At 38.6% G+C, this 12,083-nt stretch overlaps 1 protein-coding gene across 1 annotated transcript; it reads left to right on the top strand.

Annotated features, from left to right (window-relative positions):
• Positions 1–6,263: 6,263 nt before the first annotated feature.
• On the top strand, positions 6,264–11,828 carry szrd1 (SUZ RNA binding domain containing 1). Its single transcript, XM_062427851.1, has 4 exons — positions 6,264–6,330; positions 7,601–7,650; positions 8,145–8,414; positions 9,340–11,828. Exons 1-4 carry the CDS (start codon positions 6,283–6,285, stop codon positions 9,449–9,451), a joined length of 480 nt encoding a protein of 159 aa, XP_062283835.1. The 5' UTR covers positions 6,264–6,282; the 3' UTR covers positions 9,452–11,828.
• Positions 11,829–12,083: the final 255 nt, after the last annotated feature.

Here is a 12,083-nt window from a genome sequence, read left to right as displayed (position 1 = left end):
CACAGGGATTATAGTGAAGGCAGGAGGGGCTTTGGTTACAATGGTGGTCATCTACATCATGGGATACGCGACAGGATACTACGTACACAGGTGCTGACGGCGGAGTCCAGCGAGGAGAGGAATGAGCTCTGGATAAACCACAAATTCAAAAAGTTGTAAATAAACATTAACCAAAACAAGAGCACACTGACAATGAGAGATGTGTATGTCAGAGGGAAATGAAATTAACTGTGATTCAGAAGCCATGTAAGAAGGTGTTATCGTGTGTGTTTCATTAACCTCAAACCGAAATTTTTGATACATGGGAATATGTTAAAGTTTGTAAATTCTGATTTTATTATATTGTCCAAATAAACGCAATATTGCAACCATGCATCAAAGAGAGTCGACTGGATTTCAAAAAGGTAACATATCCTGTGTTTTACAAATGAAATACAGTACATTTACTGTACATCAGCTATTTGAATTCCAGTCAGGTGATACAGTCACAGCATACACTTCAGTTGAATCAATCTCCACAGTAAATTATCTTTAGCTTCACAGAGACAGAGCATCATGTTTAACCCTGGCTCATGCTGTGATGCTCATTATCTCTAAGATCACTGCTGTCATTATTCTGTTGTCTTATTGGAGGATTTACTGGTGTTGGAATCAGTGTTGCATGAAGCCGAGCATCAGAAGCCCTTTTAATCAGCCTGGTGTGAGTCTCTGAATCCCGATGAATGAAATGCATGAAACACTGGGAAAATTCCTCTGCTGCACAAGGCTACATCTTATACTTTCAATCAGTTGCATCTATTGCCAGAGAGGGTGATCAAGAACACAGTTCCACCAACAGAAACCAGACTTCACTGATATGAAATCTAAGTTTCTCTCCTGAATGCAGTATACAAACAGCACAGCAATGGAAAAAATTACTTCAAAATTATGAGCAGTCAATAAAACATTACAGTCCTACAGATTAATCAATCAATCAGTCAAACTTGATTTGTGTAGCATACTTCATAAAGGTTAATGGAGTTCAAAGTGCCTCACAGATGACTGACAAGCCAATATTAAGATATAACAAGAGTAACCTGTAACCTGTGACCAATTCATGAAAAAAAAAAAAAATATATATGTTTTTTTAAAAGCTATAATACAGTAAGTGTAGAGTGGTCAGTACGTAGAGTGAAATAAGAACTAGATTAATAACTAGATAAAACAGATTAAAAGACAAAATAAATATAATAATAACTGAATTACATAACATAATGCAATTCTACAACACAAATATGAAATAAAGTGAATAAAATAAATAGTGTCTATAAACCCTTCTGAATCAAAGCCAGGCTGAAGAGGTACAGTAGAGACAGTAAATTTACATTTAAAGATTTCAACACTTCCAGCTGCTCTTGGTCCTTAGGCGATAAAAGCTAAAAGTTACCTCACCAAAGGTTTGATTTATCCCTGCACTTTGGAACAATGCACAATGCACAGACTTGTAGCAGATGACCTCAGGGGCCATACTGTACAGGCATGGCCCCAGGCAGCCAATGTAAGGACTTTGAAACCGGTTGAATGTGTTCTGCCCAGATAGGAGAGCTTTACAATAGTAAGTGGTCACACTTAAGTAATATTTTTTAGATGAAAAAAAGCAGATTTGGTGTCGTAGTCTAAGTTCAGTGTCACTTAAAATGACCGTTAACAAAAGGCAAATTATGCCCAAAATTTGTAATTAATACAAAAAGTAAGATGCCATATTTGACATGGTCCCAGAAAGTCCAGGTTTATTTAGCTATGATGACTTGAACAAGACAAAAATTGCAGATTTTCATCAAAGTTCATTAGTCATAGTCTTCATATACAAGTGTGAATATATCTGTGATTAATATGGTCAAAATAAAGAAGGATTAAGCCTTTAACCACTGTGGAATAAATTTATGGTTGTAAGTATTGTAGCTGTGTGTCACCATGTCTGAATGTGTGTAAACATTTTGTATGATCTATTTGTGAATCCCATGTTTAAAGCTATGAATCAAATCTACAAATACCCCATTTGATGCTTCCTCCTGAATAGCCAGTGGGGATGCTCTAAAACACTGAGGGCCGCTGAAGGTGCTAAAAGCATGCCCCACATGAACAGCCTCTGAGCCTCTGAATCTAACAACGCTCAATATAAAAAATACACAATTTAAAGGCTGTCTTGTTTGCAGGTGTAGGACAAGCAACATTGATATTGCTTGATGATATTTTAAAAATAAAGTAACATTAGGAGCCACTGTTTAATTCTGGAACCGTTTTGTAGGTAAATTGACTTATTTCAGTATAAATGTAACTTCAATGACTTGTTAACAAGCAAACCACCACCATCATATTAAATGTTCATTTTTTCCAATGGAGTTCAGTGTTAATGTTTCTCTGCTGAGGAGTCTGCTTGCGGCTTCAATTTTGCACCATGCTGCCAGGAAAATGCTCTCATTCAACATACATTCAAACATTTCACTGTATTCATAGAAAATGTTCTCACAAGTTCAGATATGGTGGTACACATACGACCCTAATGTTATTCCATAGATATCCTCCCAAAGGTTAAACTTCTGCAGGATTATTTGTTGCATGTTGAATAAATTCAGCCCCAATGACCCAAAATGTAATGTGGACCTGTGTGGATATATGGAACTAGCTCTTCTTGGGATTTAAGTTTCAAGTCACACTCAAGAGATCCACCACTACTCCATCTAAACCCACTTCCTGGTCATTATTTCTGCATATTCAGCTTTTTCTTTTTTTAATATGGTAAGAAATTTTAACAATATCTGCCAAACCTTTGACAGTGTGCACAATAATGTATCTAAAACAGTGATCACTCCTAATTACAGCACACATTTTCTTGATATATGTAGTGGACAACACTCAAATAATCACATCCATGAGCAACTCTATGGCCATCTTTCTCTCTATAAGGTGCAATAAGTTCATTGTGTAAACATTTACATCATATCCTCAAACACAAACATCCCAGGTGATAATGTGGCACATTCAGAAAGCTGACATGCATTTCAGGGTCACTGAGTTCTCTTCCTAAGCTCCACAGTATCCGGTCCAAATTACTGTGACAGCATATAAATGGAAATTCACTCTTATCAGAGAACATCATTAAGATAACCAGGAAGTGAATATAATTCCGGTGGCAATAAAACATTATTTCTGTGTGTTATGAGTTTAGTCAGTAAATGGACAAAGTACAGAAACAAACATCTACCAGTGATATTTTCATTTTGAATCGAATGATAACAATATCATTCAAACCAAGTTATTTGCAAGAATTTTCAATAAGGTCTGCTTTAATCCATTGAATGTTTGAGAACCTCTGCACCTTTGCAAAAGACATGTGTCTGTGCTCAGATAAAAATGGCAAGCTCACACACACACACACACACACACACACACACACACACACACACACACACACACACAAACACACACACACACAGCTCATCAAGTCATAAAACCCTGGCAGCCAGTGCCTTGAGGTACATTGCAGTGCATTGACCACAGATTAAACAACCTTTTGCAAAATTGTCAATTTTTATAAATCCGTCATGTCATTTATTATAATAAAACAATGTAAAAATGTAATTTAACCAAATGCCATTTAGCATTTTGAATAAATGTTTCTATATAATCTTTTTTCTGTTCTGATGAAAACAAACTGTAATCACAAACATGGTCTTAATGATCTTGTGATGCCTTAAAACATATGCATACTAAATGTGTTGAAAACATTTTGCTTATCAAACTGTACAATATAGGCTAGGTATGCCTAAACTGTAAACCACAGTATCATGTTGCAAATTGACTAAAAACACCAGCTGTGGTCTGACAAACCCATACTGCCCTCATGTGTTCAAACAGAGAGTCTTATCAAAACAGGGCTAAGAACTGGAAACGCTCAATAGAACAAAGTTTTCTTAATGCAAACAATACTAAAATTCCTCTTAACCCAACCAAAAATATCAATTTAATGTTATTAGAATTAATGACATTTTATAACAGGGGGTGCGGATCAGAAAAATAACCCACTCGATAATACCTCTAATCACCAATAGCACCATAAAAAAACAACAGTCAGGTGTCCTTTTAGCATCAAATTCTCTCTTTGTGTTTTCTCAGACAGTGTTTCCCTGTTGAGCTGTGGTGGAAATATAACAACAAAAAGAGATATTTTGGCACTAAAAAGACTGTTTATATCGACTTGATTTGACTCATTTGGACAGCTTCAGAAAAACGTTCAAATAAATTTTACACTAAAGGAAGCTTGTAGATGTTGCCCCCCATCACTTACATTGTAATTGAATTATGAAGGGATCTTCTAATGGTCAGCTTGGACAGGAGGAATGATTCAGCAGCAGTTGCATGTGTTCAAGGAGACAAATTTGAATTTTTTGGTCAAATCATTGAAACACATTCAGTTCAGTGAACAATTGTTGGTTAGGAGGTCACATTTAAAAGGAAAAACAAGTCCATTACCATACCTCAGGTCCTTTTTTTAGAGAATGGTGTCCCAACTCAGTCTTACATCAGAGAACAAAAAGGTCATTCAGAAATAATGCATCAGCTACATGGTTGCTTTAAGCAAGGGGCTTCAAGCAAGGCTCTCAGACAACCTAGAAGTCTTGCAAAACACAGCCTTGTTCAGTTTAAAAGAAATGCACAATAATGGCACCGCTGAAATTATCAAATTAGCTGGGCTACTGGAGTACCAGCCCCAATAATTAACTAAATTGTTTCCCAATGGAGAAACATCCATCTGTTTAAATTGGGCTCATCTGAAAACACAGTTGAGTTTTGGAGTGAAGTGAATAATTACACAGACTCTTCCAGATCAAATCCATTTGAGGAACTGTGTAAAGCTGCACTCGCTGCACTCGCTGCCCTCGCTGCCCTCTCTGCCCTCCTTCTGATCAACTGAAACTCAAATGCGGAGAAATCGAATGGCTGCTTAGCCAAATGTGTGTGGTCAAATAAATTTAATATATAGACTGCACACTCTCAACTTCTGGTGCAGTATAGAATGAAGCTGGCTGGTGATACTTGTTACCAGCTGACACTTTCAAGTGATGTTCTGCAGCAGTTTGGCACCACAGCAGCATACAGCTTTAAGGCCACTCCATCCTCTTCTGCTGGTTCAAGCTCAGCGACAATGCAGTTAATAAGGAGGATTTTCTTGCCAATTTATGATTCATCATATTTATGTATGCAATTAGTGGACTTTCTGGAACTAGTGGAGACACACAGTTGATGTTGGCAGTGTGCACTGCAGTGTGGGTGAGAACAGTGCCAATACCTGAAGGAGATCATTGAGCAGCTAGCCCCTGCCAGAGAGTTGGACAGAGGTGCCTAGTGCATCATATTTGAGTTATGTTGCTAGCTGCAATTATTCAATTAGATAGCATATGATATACCTTGTTATTCGCTTGTACCTATAATTGTTGAAGGTTAGGTAGCATGTTAACTAACAAGACACTATTTAAAATAACTGTTCAGAATGTGTAGTTTTACTAGTTAGTAAGACAATATATAAAATATGTGTTAAAGAAAATTGTTGTTTTTAAAAATAAAAATATTTGATTATAAAAAAAATTGTGTTTATATTACTAATATTGTGTTTTGTGTATTGTATGCATAGACTGTATATAAGAAAGATTGTATGTATGTCTATGGCATATTCTACGCATAGACAAAGTTGTACGTTTTACGTCATAACGTCATCACGCAACATTACAACGTCGTTTAGCAACTTTAGTAACAAATCGACTTCCCCTTTGCGCCAACCTAAAACCTAACCCAACCTAACCTAACCTATAACCTTTAACCTATAAGAAAAAGCAGACGCTGTACTTATGATGCCTTGTTGAAAAAGTTGACAGACTGACTTATTTTTATTCTTAGTTTGCCATGAAAGCAAGTTTTCCCAATAGCTGTTTCAGTTACTTTTAACAATATGTCAACGACAGCTGAGAAAAATAATTGATTCCAACACCTTTCACAGTGCTGAAATAAACTCAACATAGAGTTGGCAACATTGTTTGGATAACTGACTAAGCAATTAAATACTATTACTAAACCACTGTTGAAAAATATTGTTTTTATACAAAGTATGGTCATTTGTTGGTCGGGGGTTATGATGCTGTGGGGGACTCCGTCAGTGAGCTGTGGACAGCAGGGAGGAGGAGAGGAGGAGAGGCGGGTCTGGCGGGTCTGACGGAGCTCCACAGCGTGTCTGAAGCAAAATGAAACATGGATGAGGAGGTCGCCGAAAGTTGGGAGGAAGCTGCTGATAGCGGGGTAAGTAACCAAAGTCTCAATATACCTTCCCGCCACCACCAAAAATTAGTTTGACAGCTGGTTAATGTTCAAACTTTTGCTTTGAGAAGTTTTAATAACGTTGTTGTATGTTTTAAACAACGGGCCAACAATGTGGCTCCAGCTAACGCGTTAGCTTCAAGAAAGTTAGCCAGCTAACGTTAGCGAGCGAGACAAGCATAAGATGGACTTATCCAACTAACAACCCGAGTGGTGACAGCTATTTGTGACTTTTTCGCTTTAAGCAACGCTAATATACCGTATTATTAGCGACCAGTCTATATGTAACGAGTGTACAACGCAATAGCTAAACCCTCGGATTTAAAGTTGCAGTTGAGATGCTAAGGTTGGTGTTAGCTAATGCTAAGTTAGCTGTTTATTGTGTCGCTAACACGGAACATTTCAATTAAATGTTGCAAGCACCGCCTACAAGGCGAGTTAAGACATTTTTACCAGGCACTCTCGTAACGTAATCAATTTTTCGCACATTTGATAACACTAATAGCTTTCAGTTAAGAAATATATTCAACTATTGTATTGATTCACTCTCTTCATCCCAGAAACGACGAATAAGTTACTGTGAATCAGTTTTAAAGGTTGAAATATTGCTGTCGCATAGTCAGCATGTGTAACTTTCTAAGCCTTATTGTTTATCGGCTTCATAAAACGGTTTATGAATTACATTGTCTGAACTCTAAAGCCTTCACAATGTTAGGTGAATGCTAGCTTCCTGGAGTAACTATGTGGCTTCCTGGAGTTTACTAGGCCACATGTTCTGCCAAGTTGTAAAGTTAGTGGCCTGTTAGTGAGCTAGTTATGTAGTTGTAACATTTAGCCAACATTAGCTGTCGTCACGGCAGACTATCATCGCTACCTAATGACGTCAATAACGTGGCTCTGGGAAGAAGTTAGCCGGAAGCAGTCAGTCAGGTGGTGTTACCTTGTTTTTACCATACTCTCCATTGGTTAATAAGCATGAACCCAAGTGTTTAAAGTGTACCTAAACTGACCTCATTATCAGTTTTGCTGCCATTTGATGGGAACATTAGCCCACTGAGCACTCTGTCTGTTATGATTTGGCAGCTGCTCTACACATGTAACTTATAAATAGATTGTAACTGAATCCTGTTTTCCATGCACTCTGTGACTTGCTTACTATCTGTCGCACTTTTTTCTCTACCCTCTCAAATCAATATGAGCATGTTGTTTGTTTCCATGAATACATGTTTTTGATGCCCCCTCCTCCCCACAGGAAATGGAAAAGCGGTTAGAAGAGAAGCTACGGATCAGCCAGAAAGAAAAGTAAGACCCAAAATGTTGTACTATAAAATTATTGCTTTAATTTCCATTAAAAACTGTAATCTGCTGCTTATCTGCAGATGTAGACACCTGAACAAAACCTGTTACAAATTAGTAAGAGGTAGCTATACACGCTTCAGTTCACAATACAGCTGATCTACTGAGAAAGGTGTTGTTTTAGTCAAAAAATCAGCCGCTGCTCAATTTATTAGAAGTGAGCTGAGCGGATCTTAAGATCCCATCCAGATATGTTTTTACAATGTATATAAAATGCTCTACTTTGAATAATAATTTGTGTCTGATATGGTCTTTCCACAAAAAGTTGAATTATCTTGTTGATTAATGGAAACACTGACTTGGTCATTGACTTGGCATGTCTTTCTTAAGTCTATAGGCCACTGGTGTCTCATCTAAGTTTTTATTTCTGCTGTAACACAGTGACCACTTCCTGTCTGTCGTATCGCTCATTTTAAGTGGACTGTGTGTTGTTCTTCCAGGGAGTCCAGTAATAATTCTTCACGGTCTCCGTTGAGGACCACCATGGTAATCCAGGACGACTCTTTACCAGCAGCCCCACCGCCTCAGATTCGCATCTTGAAGCGTCCTGCAAACAACGGGTCGTTGGGATCAGCCTCGAATCAGAACAGGCCTACACCACAGGTCAAGTCTCTGGCCCAGCGTGAGGCAGAGTACGCAGAGGCCAGGAAGAGAATACTGGGCAGCGCCTGCCCAGAGGAGACGCCGCAGGACAAGCCCAACACTGACAGGTAATGATGCTCAAATATTGACAGTTTAGAGGTTTAACTCGGTTGTAGTCAGTATGTGTGTTGTTGTGCTTAACACTGTTTTTACTTCATGGTTTTTGTGGTCTCTTCATCTACTTTGATTTCAATATCTTTGGTTGGTGAGTATTTAAGTGTGTTTATCTCGTAAGCACAGCGCCATCTTTTAATTTGATTTAACTTTTGATCATGAAGATTCTTTCACTTTACTACTTTTAGACTTGTCTTGAATTAGAAAAAAGAATAGATGCAGCTTAGACAGATCACAGGAGAAGCATAAGTGAACAATCAGAATGATAACTGGAAAAGTAGCCGTTAAACGGTGGGATGAATGCTGAGAATTGACTCATCAGCAGGGTTGAGTGCTTCATTAACCTCCCTGCTGGTGTTACTTTCTCTTTCTTTTAAAAAGTGAAGCAGGCAGAAGCACATTCCTGTTTTGTGCATTTTGGCTGGAACTAGTTTTGATTGACAAGTGGAGCTTAACAATAATTACAGAAGCTCTCTTCTTTTTTTACATTTCCAGTTAATGAACTGAATAAAAAGAAGTTATTTTCTGTTTTCATTCTCTGTGATTGTTACTGATCGGTGCCAAAACGAAAGTAAAAGCAACCAAAATAAACTCAAAAAATGGAAAAACTTACAAGAAATCTTTTGTTTGAATACAAATTTTCGAGCTAACTTTCCAGTTACACAGCAACAAATCTGAGAACACAAACTAAAATCATGTGTGGAGACCTGTTTGATGTGAGACTGCGAGGCTCCTGTAATCAGGACAGTTGGGCAGAAACGAGAATTGCTGCTGCAACTTGCCAACTGGAAACGAGCTACGAGACGTTTCTGTCCAGCAGCTGGCACACGGAAAAGGCTGCTGTCTCTAATTTATTCCCATTTCCCCTCTGTCTGCCAGGCCAGGGCGCATTAACTCTACATTGCCTTCAGAGGACACCAGATCAAACAATCACACTGTCCGGCAGCCTGCCGGCCCAGACGGCACCCAAGGGTTCCGACAGCACAGATAAGTTGGCCCCTGCGCTGCCCAGCCATTGAGGGGAGAGAGAGAGAAAGAGAGAGATTGATTGAGGGCCACCTGAGAGCAGAGACAGCACTGTATTTTTAAAGCTTCCTTCCTTCAGTTTTAGTGTATTGAACGGTTTGCTGCCCCGCTCTTCCCTCTTGTGTGGAACTGAGAGGGAGAGCCGATCTCCAGGAGGAAGTAAAACGGATGGAAATGTGCTCTCTCCTCTCCCCACTCGTCTGTTTGACACTGTGATAATGAACATATTCTGGACTCACTGTGATGATCCCTTTAAGAGACCCCACCCCACCCGTACCACCACCTCTATCTCTGTCCTCCGTCAGCCCCCAGCAGCTCCGTCTCAGGACGCCTCCAGGGTGGAAGCAAAAGACTTAAACAAAGGACGGCTTAAGAGAAGAGAAGTGGCGGTTCCTATAAAACTAAGATGAGCTGGTACATGTGCAGCAGCTTGTCCGCAGCAATAATACCAGATATCACTTGTCACACCATATACATGTTTTTAATCTTTGAGATGTTGGCTCACTAAAATTTTTATCTTTAGTTTTTCTCGCTTTTCTTTTGTTTTTTTATACTAGGGATGCACTGATATCTTATTTCAGATGGACTAAAAGTGTGAGGAAGTTCTTTTTATAGTACTTTCAGATCACAAGCAACAGCTACAAGTACCTAACATTATTTTAACATTTCTTTGCTGTCATTTCTCAAAACTCAGTGAGAAATGAAATGAAATCTGTCTTCTGCATTCGATCCATCCTGTATACTGGGAGCAGTGGACGGCTGCATTGCAGCATGGTCATACATTTTCTTGCTGTGAGGCATCAGTGTGAACCACTGATCCACCATGCTGCATTCTACATATATCACCAAGAGCTAATTCATGAATTAAAACAGTATATAATGAGATTTTTTTTTTTTTAAATAAATTGAGCAATATCTGCAGATTTTATGAAATGGTTAACATAATTTTTCCACCTTTTTCTTTCGTAGTGAAAGGGTCCCAAACCGTTTAGGTTTAAACAAACACTGTTTTGTGGGCTGCAGTTGGTGGTGTTTGATGTCTTATAGTAAACTCACTGCTAACGCCGAGTACTTGTTTGGTACCTGCCCGGTAACATTATCAGTGCACCCCTAATATGTACATTGCCATCTGTTTTTTTTTTGTTTTTTTTAAACTGAGGGAAAGGATGTCGTGTGTCAAGTTGTATATCTGACAAGTTCTGTTTACGGTTTTTGTTTGTTTTTTGTTAGTTTTTTTAATTAAGCTTAGCAGCTGTCTTCCTCGGACTGTCATTTCATTGTTTCTATTTAAAAGTAAAAGCAAAAAAACACAAAAAACAGAACAGAAGGTTGATTGTGGATTGAAGTCCATTTTAAGTAGCTTTTCTGCCTTTTTGTAAGAGACGGCAGTGACGTCGAGCAGTATTTTAATCAAAACAAAACCAAAAGCCCATTTTAAAATCACCCTGTGTATATATATATCAGTTAATTCAGACGTTATTTTAAGTTGGTGTCGGCAGCAACTCAAGGGAGGGTCAGATGGGGAACGAATTTACTGCTGTACTTCATAAGCCTCCTCCGTCATATCACCTCGTAGGCGGCATGCTCCTTTTTTTGTGTCCTTCACTGACGGACAGTACGCAGGAACTCAGGTGCAAGTGAACCAGACTGAATGAATGAAATGAACGAAGATTGTATTTTTTTCTTCCAGCGGGGTTGATTGCTCGAACAGCAAATGTCCGTATTAAAGCTTGAGTCGAGTGTGAGGGGAAATGGAACTGAAGCTATATCCACGTCCTAAGATGAACTATCAAATGCCAGTCTGTCGGTTAATTGTTAATTTTTTTTGTCTGTTCACTAGTCTGACTGTTGGCATCGTGGGCACAGTAAGAAAGAGTAACATCACTCCCTGTTTGATTTTTCACTATCTGGCATTTTAACAGATGGTCCATTGCTGATATAGAACATGTAGAGATGTGACCCTGACAGAAAAATGACAACCTGGCTGTCCAGGGCCACTGTGCCCAATTGATGTTCTTAGTTTCTCAACTTTTTATCTGTTCAAACAGAGAAGATATCTCAATAAAGCCATATTCAGTGGTGCACATCCATCAACAGAAACGTTATTGTAATGGTTAAAATTCAGCTTGTGCCTCCCGTATCACACCTTTACTTCCTGGTTGTCAATTTTGTTACTGTAGTACAAGTAAGTGAAAAACTGAATATATCAGAGGAAGAATCGAGAATACTGGAAAGAGATTTTTAGTTCAGGAAAATCTAGCAGCAGTGCAGGAGACAAGACGGGTTTAGCTGAGCTCTGAGTGAGAACACAAACTGCCTGTAAATACAGATTTAATAAAATGATTTGCAAAAAATGTCATGTTGTGATGCATGTTCATTTCATTACTTTAAACTGGCAAGGTAGCAGCTTTTGTTTAAAGCGACTCACAATGTAAGTACGTTCAAACTCTGTAGGGAAAAAAATTCAGTAAGAAGTAATTCTAATGACCAATATTCACTTAAATATCTGGATCATCCAACATGAAAGGGATGCTCATGTCTGCGGAGGGGACCAGGACAAATATAACCTGACTGTATGGCTAGTCATTAAGGTGAAT

Source organism: Scomber scombrus, chromosome 10 (assembly GCF_963691925.1).
Source record: "Scomber scombrus chromosome 10, fScoSco1.1, whole genome shotgun sequence".
Classification (NCBI taxonomy): Eukaryota; Metazoa; Chordata; class Actinopteri; order Scombriformes; family Scombridae; genus Scomber; species Scomber scombrus.
This window is presented reverse-complemented; position numbering and strand designations above follow the sequence as displayed.

Coding starts and splice junctions, on each gene's coding strand:
- szrd1 (XM_062427851.1), top strand. CDS start 6,283: ATGGATGAGGAGGTCGCCGAAAGTTGGGAGGAAGCTGCTGATAGCGGG. Junction 6,331..7,600: donor AGGAAGCTGCTGATAGCGGG/GTAAGTAACCAA, acceptor TCCTCCCCACAG/GAAATGGAAAAGCGGTTAGA. Junction 7,651..8,144: donor CGGATCAGCCAGAAAGAAAA/GTAAGACCCAAA, acceptor TTGTTCTTCCAG/GGAGTCCAGTAATAATTCTT.